The 14796-nt window shown below is 55.9% G+C and overlaps 2 protein-coding genes across 2 annotated transcripts; both read left to right on the top strand.

Annotated features, from left to right (window-relative positions):
- Window positions 1-4759: 4759 nt before the first annotated feature.
- Window positions 4760-8977, top strand: NCLIV_065150 (putative sybindin-like family domain-containing protein; the record flags this gene model as incomplete). The annotated part of the gene is made up of 4 exons (XM_003886065.1): window positions 4760-5363; window positions 5913-6099; window positions 6759-8604; window positions 8804-8977. 4 exons carry the CDS (start codon window positions 4760-4762, stop codon window positions 8975-8977), a joined length of 2811 nt encoding a protein of 936 aa, XP_003886114.1.
- A 3077-nt stretch (window positions 8978-12054) lies between these two features.
- On the top strand, window positions 12055-13770 carry NCLIV_065140 (putative endonuclease/exonuclease/phosphatase domain-containing protein; the record flags this gene model as incomplete). Its single annotated transcript, XM_003886064.1, has 2 exons — window positions 12055-13345; window positions 13538-13770. The coding sequence occupies 2 exons, from the start codon at window positions 12055-12057 to the stop codon at window positions 13768-13770; spliced, it is 1524 nt and encodes a 507-aa protein (XP_003886113.1).
- Between the last annotated feature and the right edge of the window lie 1026 nt (window positions 13771-14796).

The following is a 14796-nucleotide window of genomic DNA, read 5'->3' as shown; positions in this document are numbered from 1 at the left end:
GAGGGCCTTCGGGCTGCACAGACCACCCCACGCGCGGCGTAGCAAAACACTGCATCGCATCATTTAGGTGGAAAGCGCCCTTCTCGCAGGCGTCTTTTAAACTTGTAAAATACACAGTTCAGTGTTAGTGATCCACAGCGGGAACCGACTTTGTGTTTGACAAGTTACGCCGGGTGCCTTTCTCTTTCGGTGTTCTTCAGCTTCGCTGCCTTTCACCGCAAGCTTTCGTCTTCTGCGTGCCTGCTGAGTTTTGAGTGCTGTCTGCTGAACAGCGCCGGTCCTCGGAATCCGTGTGGCCGCTGGCTGCACCAAAGGATTCGTCCGTACAGGAAGTCGCGCCTCTCTGCTGACTGAGAACAGGGCACCAGCGACAGTGGTGAGGATACTAGATAGAGCGATAGCGAGAGAAGCGTCGTAGTGCTTCCGTCATTCCGCGAACGGCTAGCTTCGGCGTTTTAAGCAGCCGCCAACCGGGGGGCACTGTGCGTCCCTCGTATTTTACGCGTCCAGCTGACTCGCAAGACCGTCTCCCGTTCTCGAGCTGTGACCGTTCTACCGCTTTGCTTCCGAAACCGCCTACTTTGCCATACAGGGTGTTCCTACAGACGGCATCACCCCTGTCTGTTGCATCTTCCTTGTGTTCCTTGTCTACGCCGTCAGAAGTGTGACTCCACCCTGGTGAATGCAGTATGTCGCTTTTCCTGGACGAAGGGAACTGGGTGCTGTGCAGAGCGAGAAGGATCGCCTGATCCGCAGTTAAGTATTTCGACTCCCGCTTTTTTTGTGAGATTCGCGAGACAAAATTTTTTGACTGTTCCCCCGGAACTTTTCCGACGCTTTCGTAAAACGCCACACAATTCATCCACAGGGCGGCACGTGAAAACGACGGTATACTCTAAACACAGCAGCGACTAGAGAAGCCTGTGTGGACCTATGGTGGTTAGCAAAGGAGAACGCGCATGTGTACCGCTCCCGAAACAACAGAAAAACTACAGGGCCCACAACGAGACACTCTCCTGAGCAGACTGCCAAACGATCGCACAGGAAGAATGGGAATGCCGCGGGTCGCCGCAATATATATATATATATATATATAAATATGAGATGTTCACATTTATAGCATATGCATCTACGCATGCACAGGCATAATTATGCATGTACAAGTGGATGGATGCTGGCCCATGCATCTATGAAAAAATCCTCCGGCAGTCGTATGATCCTTTGTCCAAAAAGGCCGAAATGGACTATTAGCTCGCCAGTTTTTTAGCCTCTTGGTTCACTCCGGGCGTCGCCTCTTTCTCCAGGCGCTCTCTCCACGGCTTTCTTGGGAGACTGCTGTGTCTAGCGAGCGACTCCTGAAACGTGGAGAGACGCTGAACGAGAGGTCAGTCCTTGAAGCCGCTTTTTTCTCTGCTGGAATGCGAAGATCTCGCACATTTCAGGTATTCCCTTTTCCGTACGATTTATCGTGCGTCCTGGGCACTCGACTCTTCTATAGTTTAACCGTTACTGCTGGGACTGTATATTATGTGCTTACGGTGAGGCTGAGCCACGGCGCAGAAATGCACCAGGGGAGGCCGAACAGATCGGCAATCGGTCAGAAGAACCCTGCGAAGGGCCAGCGGTCACCTGTACCGCAGACTGACGCGTTCGCCCATTCGTCGTCTTCTCTTGCGGAGGGCAAGCCTGTTTTTCTTGTTCATACACTGCAAAGGAACACAGCGGCAAAGAGACGCGATGTGGCAAGGATACCTGTGCGAGCAGAGAAACGTTCCACAGGGGCCTGACCGCCAGCCCCCACGCTAGTTCTCGAAACGCTCGCTGACGGCACAGAAGCGCAGCCGCTGTGCTGTACATACACTCTGGAAAGGAAGCACCATTTCCCCGCGGGGCGCGAACGCGGCCTCCGACGAAAAGACCGGGACAAACGTTGAAGAACAAAGCGCCTGTCTCGCTGAAAACACGTTTTCTGCCTCGGTGCTAACTCAACCCGACACATTGTTCCTACCTCCATCTGTACCTTTGGCGAGACTTCGCCGTAGAGCTGCTCCGCGTTGGCCCGTGCGTCTTCCCCCATGCATTCCAGCTCGAAACGGACGTCTTCCGGTCCTTCAGCCGTCTGTTCCTCCCTCCTCTCCCTCTCTGGCCCTTCTTGGTCGCGCTGGGCATCGAAGTCGGCCCCTCCGACGTTTGGGCGGTGCGTCTCCAGGCGGGTGCGGTCCCTTTCTGCACTCTCGCGGGCTGAGAAGAAAGGAGACAGCGACGGACCCAGGAAAAACCGGGGCTCTTCGCTCCGGCCTCGGTTCAGCGATAACGCAAAGAAAGAGAGGGAAAGACGCGAATGAACGCGTTCGGAGGCGCTGGCGAGCCTGCCGGTCGCCGGCTCCGGGCTCGCACCGGACCCCCCCAGAGAAGTCGCCAGCAGCGCGGGAGACGCGGAGGCAGCCGAGGAGCGGCGCGAACGAGGCGTTTGCCAGAACGGAGTTCGAAACTCCACGCCTCTACAGGCTTCGAGACAGCTGGTGTTCGAAACCTGCGTCACAGCGGGGGCGCAACCGACTGCCTGGCCCACTGTCTGTGCCTGCTTCGCCAGGGCGTCTCTTGCCGCGTCTCCTCGGGGGGCCCTCTCCAGTGTCAGGAGCGACATGCAGTTCCCTCCTGCTTCGCGCCGGAGCGTCGAGCTCCGTGGCTGAGGCAGCGCACCTGGGGACGAGGGAAACCAAAAAGTCGGAGACGGCGGCGAACTTGAGGCGCACCAGAGCCCAAGACACGGACGCGAATCTGCCGGGTGGGCGCGACTCTCGTGTGCAAGCTTCTCGAGTGTCTGCGGAAGAAAACACGATGGAAGAGCAGCGAGCGCCGGGGCGGTCCTCGGGAGGCAACGCACGTGGAGGCCGGCGCTCCTCCCGAGGCCGAGAGGGAGGGACATCTTGGGCGGAAAGATACCGAGAAGGGCGCAGAGAGCACCCAGCTCTGGACAGGGGGAGAGAGCCAGACGCGGCGAGGCGAGGCGCGGAGGTGGTTTGGAGGAGGACTTCCGGCGGGATGGCGACGGACACCACGAACCGGAGGAAGTTGAAGAGCGCCCGGGCGACGGGGGAAGTGGAACGGTCTTCTGGCTCGTGCCAAAGACACCGCACCCACAGTGAAGAGGGTCTGCTCGACACCGCTGGGCGACAAGGTGAGAAAGCGGAGAGTCTCTGGACGGGGAAAGGATCAGCTGAAAAGGCACCAAGCGGCCCCGGGAGGGGCGGGGAGGCTCTTGGCACAACGCGCCTGCGGGGCTGGGGGCATCTGTCCGGGCTCTCCCATACCATATTTGGAACCTTGGTTCTACTTGGAGGATGTATCGCGCTCGAAACACACACACACACACAGAGCCTCGTTGACGGGAAGGAAAGTCTGCGAGAGCTGCTGTTTCCAGCGACGGAGTCTGTGAGGCCGCCTGCTACAGCGAGGCAGCAGGTGTATTTACGCTGCTGGGGTCATTTTCAAATCAGACCTCGAACGTGGTTAAACACCGGCGCCAACGAGAACGCAGACCCCAGGAAACCCCCCGCGTCGACAAAAAACTGAAAGATCCATCCTGAAAGAGCTCGGGAAATCAAGAGGAACTGGGCTGGTGAAAACGCGAACTTGCGGCATTCACAGGGGGTGTCCCCACCTTCTGGAATGGCGGACGAGGACCGCGTCACGGACGGGAAAAGCCCCGGGAGCGATCTTGATCGCGAGAAAAAGGAAGCCAAAGAGCCAAAAAGAAGAAAAGATTCGATGAGAACACGCGGTATTTGCAGGTGGCTCCCTGGACAAAAACGTGCGCAACCTACACACATGCGTTGCTCCCTCTGACTCAGCGAGAGAAGAGTTGCCTGTTTCCCAGGGTTTTCTGCCAGTCGATCGAAAAAAGGATTTTTATTCTGCAGCTCTGAATGAAAACGCGGACCGTCGGCCAACAAGGCACGGCGCAAAGAGTTTCGCCAAAAACGCTGCTCCCCAGCGCCTGCGTCCCTACCGTTCGCTCCGCGACTTCGCGTAGCCAGGCTGCTCAGGAAAAAGGTCGGGCCGGAGACATGGGCCAAAAGCCTGTTGTCTCGAGCGGCGCGGGAAACCGCGTGGAGAAAAAAACTGGATTCGTCCCTGGAGAGGAAAGATTTCCCGTATATCCTTTCAGTAATGTTTGGGCTCAACCGGTTCTTTCGCCCAGGCGAAAGCTCGGTCTTCCGGGCTGAGCTCAAACAGCCAGAGTCGGCATCAAACCGCCGTCCGCAAAAGGGTTCGCGTATAGTCTTGCCCGACGTGTCCAGCTTTTCTCCGGTTTCGACTCGTCCTCTCCTGGCCAAGACAAGGGAACTTCCAGGGAATTCGGTGTGTGTCTTACCGGGATCAACGTTTTCGACGCTTCGTTCCAGTCGGCGCTTCTTTATATCGTCCGTTCCCTTCCATGGCTCTAGTGAGCTTTTTGCTCGGTCTGCACAGGCTACATGAGAGAGTGTCAAATGGCTAGGATCCAGGGCCGTGTCATTCGCTGCCGTACTTCCCGTTTTCGCCGGAAAAATCTGCAGCCTCGGTGAACTTCATGCGTCGCCATTTCCCTCGCCACCGCGCGCCTTGCTTGCTTTTCCGTTCTGCCTTCGTCTTCTGGATTCCCCCCCCCTGCGCCCTCCCCCGGGTTGCCACCGACGGCAGGGTGTCTGTGCTCCGATCGACGACCGAATCGACTCCTGCGCTCGGTTCCTCCAGTTCATGTGGCGTGTACACGATGATATTTTCCTTCTACATCTTTCACCGTCACCAGTGCATCTACTCCGTTCTCCTGTCCTCGCGCGAGGAGGCTCCGGACGGCGCCAGCGCGAGTGACACGTCGAGTGTATCGACACCTGGCGCCGGGGCAACTCTGTTCCTCCCGACTGCGCCAGGGTCGGCAGCGACTCCAGGTTACCCAGGCTCTCGCCTCGGCGCGTCTGCGGACGGAGTTTTTCCCGCTTCTTCCGCCGGCTCTTCTCAAGCGGGGGCGGCGTCAGCAGCGGCGTCGTCGGCGTTTCCCAACAAGGGACAAGAAGACAGGCGTAGCGCAGCTCCAGGGAAGGGCGGAGGTCGAGAAGGCGCCAGCGGACACACTCGCCAACAACTGCACTTGGAGAAACTCCTGAGTGGCCTCCTCTTTTCAATGAAAAAGTTCTGCGAGCAAATTGGTCCGCAACCGCAACAGCCCGGCGCACCCCACGGCGGCTCAGTCGCGACGGGGGGCGCCGGGAGCGTCGCTAGTCAGCTGCAACAGAGGAGACCGTCCACCACAATAGGAGGGCCTTTCCACGCTTTCACAACCCCAACATACAAACTGCATTGCCTGGAAACGCCCACAGGTGAGGGAAAACCACAGGAGAGCAGGCGGACGCGTGGTAAGACAGGCACACCAGAGAACAGCGACTTCCGTCTGGCTACGCGCTCTCGCGCTGAGCTGGTGCCGCAACCGCCAGTGAGAGTCTGTCTTCGCATCCCGACTCGGGCGTGCCTCTGCGTTGTTTGCGATACCTGGTCCTGTGCTGCTTATTTCTCTTCCCTTTTCTCTCTTTTCCTGTGGCGTATGCGCGCGTCCTGAGAGACAGGAAGACCCACGTGTTCACCAAGTCTCCGGACTTTGTCGTCACCCTCGTTCCTCATGCTCTGCACATTCTCTCGGGCGTGTCGCGCACTTGGTCATCCGGGACGTGGGAAACACCGCCTCTCTCCTCGCTTCCCTGCGTTTCCTTCCCCGTGTGTTTTGCCTCTCACTTCCTTGCACACATATCTCTACGGAGGAAGACGTCGTGTTCGGACTTCTCTCACGCTCGGATCTTGTTCCTCTCTCTGTAGTCCGCCGTCTTTTTTCCCTCTGCTGCTCCGCTCTCTCCTTGGCTTGCTTCCTGTCTCAGGCTACAAGTTCGTCTGCCTCACGTCCCCCGATGTACCCACTCTTCGCGACAGTCTGAACCACATCTACGTGGCGTTATTCGTCGAATTCGTCGTCAAGGCGCCGGGATACCGTCCGAGTCTGCCCGTTACTCAGCCGATCTTTGTCGACCAGCTCGTCGCGTTTCTCAAGTCTCTCCCGTACTTCGCGTGAGAAGGAAAAGAGGCGACTGCGCGACCGGGCTTCGGAGACGCTAGCCGGCACCGCGGCAGGCCATGTGAATCGCTGTGCCGGCGTAGATCCGCGGACGCGTGCTTGCGGCCTTGGTCCATAAATCCGCCCTCGCCGCTGACGCCGGCCATGAAGGAAGAAGATCCAGAGAATGACCCGGAAAAAACACGTTTTGCAGGCTTTTTCCGTTCGGTGCGACTCGGCGTCGTTCTCAGTGGAACAACGCGAGAGACGCAGAGATTAGGAAACACCGACGTCTGAGATCCGGCGCTTCTCGACGGCTCACAGGGGGGCAGGCGCGCCCGCGCGTAGCGGGTCATCGTTTGTTTTTCTCGTCTGCAGAGCGTCTTCACAGAGTCAGGATGGATGCCACAGGCGCTGTTTTCTCGACGACTCTTTATCCTCCGCCTCCGCGTTCGGACCCCACAACTTCTCTCCCCTCCGCCCTCAATTCGTCACCTCGGGCTCCGCGCCCTGCTGAAGGGACCGCTCTTCGGCCTGCCGCCTCGCCCTCAGTCGCAGCTCCAGTGGCTCTCGCGCTTGGTCCCCGTCGCGCTCCGTTTCCCTCCTACGGTCCGCCTTCTTCCTCTTGTGCGTCTGGCCGGCGTGTCTCCGCGTCTCCGTCTTCTCTTGCTAGCCCTGCCACCGCCCAGCGCATTCCGCCCGCAGCTGGTCCGCAGAAGCTGGCCGGGCGTCTGTCGGCTCAGCTTCTCCTCCTGCTTCTCTCGCGTTCGTCTCTCCAGCAGCCGTCCTTCTTCGAGGTCTTGGCGCAGCAGAAACTGCTAGAAAGCCTTCTTTCTGCCCTTCAGCACTTTGCCGATGTTTTTCGGGATCAGCTGGAAAGGGATGAAGCGCCGCTTCGACGAGAAGCGGAGGCAAGGACCCAGAGACACGCACGGGACAGAGAAGACGAGGGAGCAAGGAGAGGGACGAGGCGGGGAGAAAGGGAAGAGAGGCGAGAGGCGAAAAGGGACAGAGAACGTGGGGGGCGCCGCCCGGGGCGAGTGCCGTCGTCTCTCTCGTCTGGAGACAGCGATGGAGGCAGATGGCTAGGAAGAGTTATTGGGAGTGGGGGAAAACGGCTTCTAAGAAACGTAGTCTCTTTTTTAAAGCGCGCTTGCGATGAAATCACTTCTCGTCGCGCAGTTCTGTGGTGTCTCAAGCACTGGGAAATCCTGTTTGGACTGTCTATGGCAGGCATCGAGTGGCAGAGCCTTGTGACGTCTTCTGCCTCCTTTGCGGAGCGCTTCTACGGGCTTCAGCGCCTCGACAAAGCTTTTCTTCCTCTCGCTTCCTCTCCTTTCTCGTCATCCTCTCTTGCTTCCGGCTCTGAAGCTTCCAGAGATGGCAGCGGGCCGCTCAGTCACGCTTTGGCCCAGGGGAAGTCCAAGGAGACCCGCGCACAGCTGTCCAGGCTGCTCCCTGCGGAGGAGTTGAGAAAGAACGAACAAGAAGCGGAGATTAGGTCGTTGCTCAAAGGCTTGGAAAGAGGAGGACGGACGCCAGCGGGTGGCTTAGGGTTGCGGGGACGCCAGATTTTCTTTAGTGTGATTTTTCTTCTCTTACCTCTCCTCCGTCGGGGACTTCATGCTGCCTACCTACGGAGTGTACGTACACTCGACGGTCCCTCGTCGGCGACCGTGTACGACTTCTTCTCCGAGCTCTCGCCGCAGGAAGCAGAGCGCCGAGCGGAGAACCAGAGCCGCCAGGAAGATGAGCGAAAAGGCACACGAGACACGCGAGAGGGGGGCTCGCCGTCTCCTGCCGTTCCTGCTTCGTCCGCACCTTCCTTCTCGTCTTGTGGTGTGTGTGTTCGTGTTCGAATCCTTCGGGATCGTCTCGTCTCTGTGCTCTCCCGGACTCTGTCGACTCTCGGACAGATTCGGCTCTCTAAGCTGCGGAGAGGTCTCTTCGTCCAGCGCCTCTGGCGCCTCCGTCGTCGTCTGTTTGTGGCTCTTTACTCTCCCGCTGTCGGATTGTACGGCTTGGTGTGTTTTGTGTACATGCTTCTCTACCTCGCAGACAACGCAAAGTTCCCCTATTGGTCGCCTTACATGCACATGCTGGGCCTCGTTTACGTCCGTTCTCCCCCTCCTTCTTCGCCGTTCTCTCCCGTCTTCCCTCTAGCTCAATCTTCCGCCTCTCTGCAGGGATGCGCCGAAGCATCAGAGGCGGTGGCACGGCAGAGCTTGCGGAGACGCAGATTCCTCGTCGACTGCTGTGTACAGTCACTCACGCGGCTCTCCAAGCTTTCCCTCACCGTCCTCGTCCTCGCGCTCCGGCTGCTCGAGTGGTGGCGAGACTACGAAGCCGCTGCAGCCGCCGCAACGCAGGCAGAGTTTGCGTTCCCTGGACTCGGCGCCGCGGCCTCTCGCAGAGAAGGCTACTCAGCAAAGAAAGAACCAGACGAGGTTTCACCCCCACCATCGCCTCTCTCCGACGATGAAACAGGAGCCAGCGTCCACCGCGTTCTTCTGCCTCAGGTCAGTTTATTGGTCTACCTCTGTATGTACGTCTGAATGTATATCAACGTGTGTGTCTGTGGGCGGCAGAAATCGCTCAATCGTTCGATGGCGTTTTCGTAGGGTTATTGTTTTTAGGTCTTGGCGTGTCTGTCCGTCGAGCGTATTTCTGCAGCGACAAAGGACTCTTTGTTTCGGTCTTGTTTTGCGCTGCTGGTAGGATGACCGCATTTGCCCTCTTTGTCACACGCCCCGCACCAACGCGGCGTGTCTCCCGACCGGCTACGTCTTCTGCTATCGTTGTCTTGTGAACTTCGTCCGCATGCACAATCGTTGTCCTGTGTCGGGGCGTCGCGTCAGTGAGTTTCACATTCGAAGACTCTATGAAGTGTGAAGTGACGCGACAGGCGAGCGAGTTTGGAAGACAGAGGCAGACTCCGGTGATAAGACTCGAGAGGCTCAAGAGGGGGAGACGATCTACAAGGCGAAGAAAACGAGTTGTTGAAAGGAACGAGAGAGTGTTTAGAGACAAAGAGAATAGCTTAGAATATGGAGACACATTGGAAGGGGAGGAAGTTAAAGGAGAGAGCGCATTCGAGAAGGGTGTCAGGAAGAAGCGTAGCAACCGAGATAAACGCATGGAGAGAGCATCTACGGAGAAAGTGCGAGGTTCGATGAAAGGAGTAACATCTTTTGGTTTCCGTCTCCTCGTTTTTTTAGAAAACTAGTGTCCAAAGAGAAAAGAGAAAAACACAGGAAGACCACACTCTATGCGACCAGATGGGCGTCCCATTCCACTTTTCTGATACGACGTAGCGTGTACCACCTCAGAAAGTCTTGCGATTTCGATAAAAAGAAGAGCGCTGGAAAACCAGCCTCCCCGCTGTGCAGATGCGGGAGCCTGCACCAGCAGCTTGTGCTCCTCCGTGTGTAGCTCTGCGTGTAGTGACGCCTAAGCAGTGCCGGGGAGTTTTTTCGTTTGCTTGTCATAATTGTTCAATTTTTATGGCTGAGCTTCGGTAAAAAAGTGGCATTCAATGAGGAGCAATAGCTCCTTCCCTAGAAGCCATTCTTCTTGCTCTCAGTGCTGTTTTCTTGTTTCGGTATTTGATGTGTTCAACACGCGACAGTCGGCTCCAAATGCGATAAGAATTATGCATACAACCCTATTAAGGCGTAGCGAGATACGGACTAGTTGATCGTGCAACTGAACCAGTTTAAACCTCCAGCTTCCAACCAGCGAATGGTTTGTGTGGCATACGAAAAAACATAGTACCTGGAAATATTACGAGAGGAAATGCGTTTTTGCACTTGCTAATCGGGAATTTTCCAATTGTTGTATTTGGACAGTTCACAAACTAGGCAAAGTGAACGCGACAATTTAGCTGTCAATTTCAACAAGGCTGTTCTGGAATGTCACGTACTTACTCCCTCACGCAGCTGTCTTCGCCGATTCCCAGAGGTTGTTGTGTCAAGCACGGCCCTATTCCTGTCACTGCTTCTCATCCTACCACTGCGGCGAAGTGGTTTTGTGAACACAATAAAATGCCGGGGATAAACCACTAAACCACCCTATTCGGCGGCTTCTTCTTTAGGGCATGCAACCGAACTGCAAACTGTTCCAGGATTCAAAGAGGTGAGGCGTTGCCGCTCCCCTATGTCATGTGTAGGGCAGCGTGTTCCTGCAGGGCGCTTTTCATCCATTATGCTTGATGCAAATCGTATGGGCCTGTGAGATAGCTTCACACTGTGGCCGAAACATATCTGTTCAATGAACGTGCCGCTCGAGTTTAACACTGCACGGCCGGCCATATCTCTCCACATTATCGGTGAGAATCCTTACTCGCGGATGCGTGGTGCGTGGCCTCGCAGTAACTTTTCTGCAGGTGCCCGACCGAAACACTTACTGCAGCCCTGGTCGCACATTTGAAGCAGGGATTGTCCCGCTATTAATAAATCTGTCAGCAAGCACGTATCCCTTTCTTCGTGAAAGACGACTCATTTGGTTCCCCCAATTTTGAATAGAGATACAAGGGGCGACGGAAAGTAGGTGGTGAACTCTCCCGCGTGTGCTGCCGTCGAGTGTCGTCTTTCGAGGCTACGAGTGGTCCTGCGGACAACCCGTGGAGTGGGCTTTGCTCGTGAAGGGGAAATGGTGATCAGATTCTGTGAAATGAACGAAACCCGGCGGAAAGAGGCAGTTTTTACGGTTTCGTCCACTTCCACACTCACTCGACGCATCAAGTTTCTTTGCCGTTGTGGCGGCGGGGTCTTACGCTCGTTGAGAGCTTGTTACCGCGTGAACAGTCTGGCTAGTTGGCTCCGCGCAGAGTGTGTGCTTTCTCAGTTGTTTACAAATGCCCACTCCCACATGTTCCGACATAATCTTTTTGTTAATTTCCGCGCGCATTGAGGCTCGCAAACTAAGTTTTGGCCCAATCGATCTACTACACGTAGTAACTCTCCTAGCGGCGATGTGCCGCTGGGGGGGCGGGCATGCGGCGGAATGCTGGTTTGGGAGTTCTTGACGCGAACGGCATTTCCTTTTTGCCTCTGAAATCCTGTATGCTGTGCTGTGTTGTGAGTGACGCAGTTTTGCGTGGCAACGCCTGGCACCTTATTCACGTCTACGTGTGTACACATAGAGAACCACGCGGTATTACGGCAAGGGAATGAATGTAGTGATGGCATTTACGAGACGTAACGCGTCGCATTGTACTTACCCATGATCTTTCTTGATTTTTGCTAATGCAGAAAACCTCTTGTCACTATCCGGACCAGATTTATATCGTTTTCGTGCGTCGCTGTGGCTACGGCCACGGGCAAGCGTCAACGAGGACGGCACCACAGGATTTGTGCAGACAAGTAATTCTCAGGTCTGACTTTGACGGTCGTGGTGGCGACGTTAGCGCGGACAGTCCATGGTAAAAGTGAGCGTTCGCAAGATCCTTGTCAGCCACGGGAACGACCGGCTCGAGTGAAACCCGTCCACGCCAGTTGACTGTTTTCGGGTACAGTGCGGAGTGGACAAGCGTGGAAGTCAAGGCGATTGTCAGCGGGGCATAGAGGGGGGGAAAACAACGGTGGAAAATGTTTCCCATTGGCGACTTGTGCAGCCGAAGACTCTCGGGTATTCTTCTCTGAATTTGCTGGTGGTTGCCGGAGACGCGCCGCCGCCGTTCCATCTGTTTTCGCCCATCCGACCTAGAGCTCCACGACGGCCCTGTCTTTTCGAGTGTCCTGAGGAATACGTAGCAGTCGTCCCTTGGCCATACCGCGAAAGTGTCCCCCTATCCCTTGCGCTCCAACATACACTCGGCGGGGTGAGTAACTTCTGTCCAGAGAATTCTGCGCCAGGTAGGCTCAATGACATCCATGGCGACCTCACCGGGGTCAGGCGGGCAAACCCAGCCGGCACGCCAGCAAGCAAATCCTGGAAGCGCTGCAGTTTCTGTAGCATCGCAAAAAACCATGGCTGATACCCCTGACCCGTCAGTGTTCACTGCCGGCGCCGAGGGTGCAGTAATCGTCGGGTCTGATCCGCTGCCGGCTGTGCCACAGCCATCTCAGCAAAGCGCCATGCCCCCGCTGACGACACGGAGATCCACATACGTCAACGTGTCCCTGAACTCTGCCGCTGATGAGTTGACGCTGATATCGTTCAACATTCAGATGCTTGTGGACTGTTGCTCCCTCCCAGTGAACTGGTGGAGCAGAGAGCGCGAGTTACTTCCGTACATTCGAAAGATTTCTGAGGCCTACCGTCCAGATGTAATGATTTTCCAGGAGTGTTGGGCAGACGAAGTGTGGCGCCTCCTTAAAACGTTGGAACAAGACAAAGATTGTCCCTTTCCGTACCAGACGCGCATTCTTGCTAGCGACGGCGGAGCCCCCTGCAACTGTCCGAACTGTGGAGACTGCTACTGCACTTGCTGCCAGTGCTGCGAGTGTCTTCGACGCCCCTGCTGGTGCTGTTGTCTCCCTCCTGCCGCGAAGCTGGTGGGAAAGGGGCGAGGGGAAGAGAATGAGGGCGCCGCAGGCGCAGCAAACGGCGAGGCTAGCGGAACGCCCAAACGAATGCGTGCTTCTGGGCCTGCCTCGACTCCTGGACGCATTCAGGATTCGTGGACCTCAGTTAGCGGGAACTACCAGGCAGCCCGTCGGAACGGGGGTGTCGCCATCATCTCAAAGTGGCCTATTCTGGAGAGGCACGCCTATGTCTATTACCGCGGTGCGCTTCCAGACTGTCTCGAGAACAAAGGTGCGGTTTTGGCCAGAATTGAGAAGGGAGGCAAGATATATAACGTCGTGGGAACACATCTTCAGTCAGGAGATGCCAACAATCGAACCCGAGTGGCCCAGTTACAAGAACTGGCGACGTGGCTGCGCTCCGGCATGGAAGACTGTGAGCAGACAGAATTTGCGTCAGCAGAGGCTGAAGAAGTCAGAGACAAGAATACGCAGAAACAGGAGGATGCGACGTCCACGCGACGAGACCAGAAGCAACGACGGAAGTCCAAACCGAAGACGAAGACCGGAGCTTGTTGTCGTGGCGGGAAAAGTGGAGGGTTGCCAAAAGGCTTGGTGAAGGCGACAGAGCCTCTCATTATTGCGGGAGATTTAAATCTGCGCTATAAAGAAGATCACAAGTACCTCATGGAAGCGATTCGACCAGATAACCTCAACTGTAGCCTCTGTCTAGCTGATCCTGGCGACCCGTCAACTTCGTATGATACGGAACTGAACGACACATGCTATTACAGTAGGTATCAGTCAAGACCGGTTGAGAGTTACAAGGGATGTAATGCTGTGCATACACAGATTTCTGTTTTTGCGCACACAGCGGTGCCGAGTGACAACTCTTGCGGAAGCGTGACTACATTAGGGAAACGGATGCAGCTGCAGAGGTGGAGAGCGCAGGCGGATATGTGTGTGTGTGTGTCCTCTATCACAGATAACGGCAGGCCAGAACTTCCTATCAAGCAGCTCATAGACTACTTCCTGTTATCAAATGATCATTTTGGCTCCGTTTCGCGGTGGCAGGAAACCATCACCCTTCCCGCCGACCAGCCAATGTCTTTCCGGTTTTTTGCTTGTCTCTGCATTCCGTTGGGCAGCACAAAAGTGCACCATGTTTCGGATCACTTGCCCGTGTGCGTGACGATCCGGCACTCGAAAGAGAACTGACAAACGCCCATAAGTGCGGCCTGCGTGGTAACTCTCTTTGATCAAGCGCGGTTGACCGCGTGGATGGCTCTGCTCTGTGTCATTTTAAGGCCTTCGAGCTAATCAGCAAAAGCAGTGGAGGCGTGCGATACGAATGTATATCGGTGGAAAGGACGCAGTCGGGGGAAAGCGAGATTGCTGTCATCGATAACCGTGGTGGAGTGGATCTGTTGATGGCAGTCGCATTGCTGCTTAGCATGCATGCGGGACGTCCACGATTACGTGCAGGGTCGGGTGACACACTTGAGTGTGCATCTCTTAATCCAGCAAGCACCTTCGAAGACTTCTCTTTGGAGAAACTTGATCCGTTTACACGGAATGAAATGCGGTTCACCGCTCCGTAAAGCTGAGAGGCTGGCGACTCGCGGTTGCATGACAGTGCCCTAGGTCCGTGTAGCTCCGTTCTCGCCTTGTGTGAGCTGAGCTATCGGGTCAGTGACTTCGTTGGAGTCCTCGTGTCACCGGCGTTTGGTAATCATCGGTTTTCTTTTTCAATTGACATGTTTGAGCACCTCTACGAAGACATTTAGTGGCTAGGACACATCACTTCAAGGAACCTCGAGGGGGCAGTTTTGTGGGAAGCAAATGTGTAAGGGAAGACATTGTGAGCGCGCTGGCCCGTATCTCAAGCGAACCCTGTGTGTACTCCAGGTATTCGATAATGAGGTTCTGGATAGCATTGTGCGTTAGTGTGGTTTGGCGGTCGACCCGAGGAAGTGGAACAACCCTTTCGCAGTTGCAACAGAAGATCGTACTCAGCTGTTGGTATTTCGTGACGCGATGTGTCCGTTCGCGCTGTGTTGTACTGACGGGACTTCGGGGTACAGCATGCACCCTTCCTGAAACACCTTTTTTCGTGGATCTGCATTGTGGATAAGATCATTTGTATGCTTGAGGAAACGGGGGAAAATTATTACGGGACGTCAGTGCGTTTTTTGAACGCGTGTGGCAGTGTAGTCGTGTCTGATCGAAGCGGATTTGGGTCTG

This window comes from Neospora caninum, chromosome XII (assembly GCF_000208865.1).
Source record: "Neospora caninum Liverpool complete genome, chromosome XII".
Taxonomy (NCBI): domain Eukaryota; phylum Apicomplexa; class Conoidasida; order Eucoccidiorida; family Sarcocystidae; genus Neospora; species Neospora caninum.
This window is presented reverse-complemented; position numbering and strand designations above follow the sequence as displayed.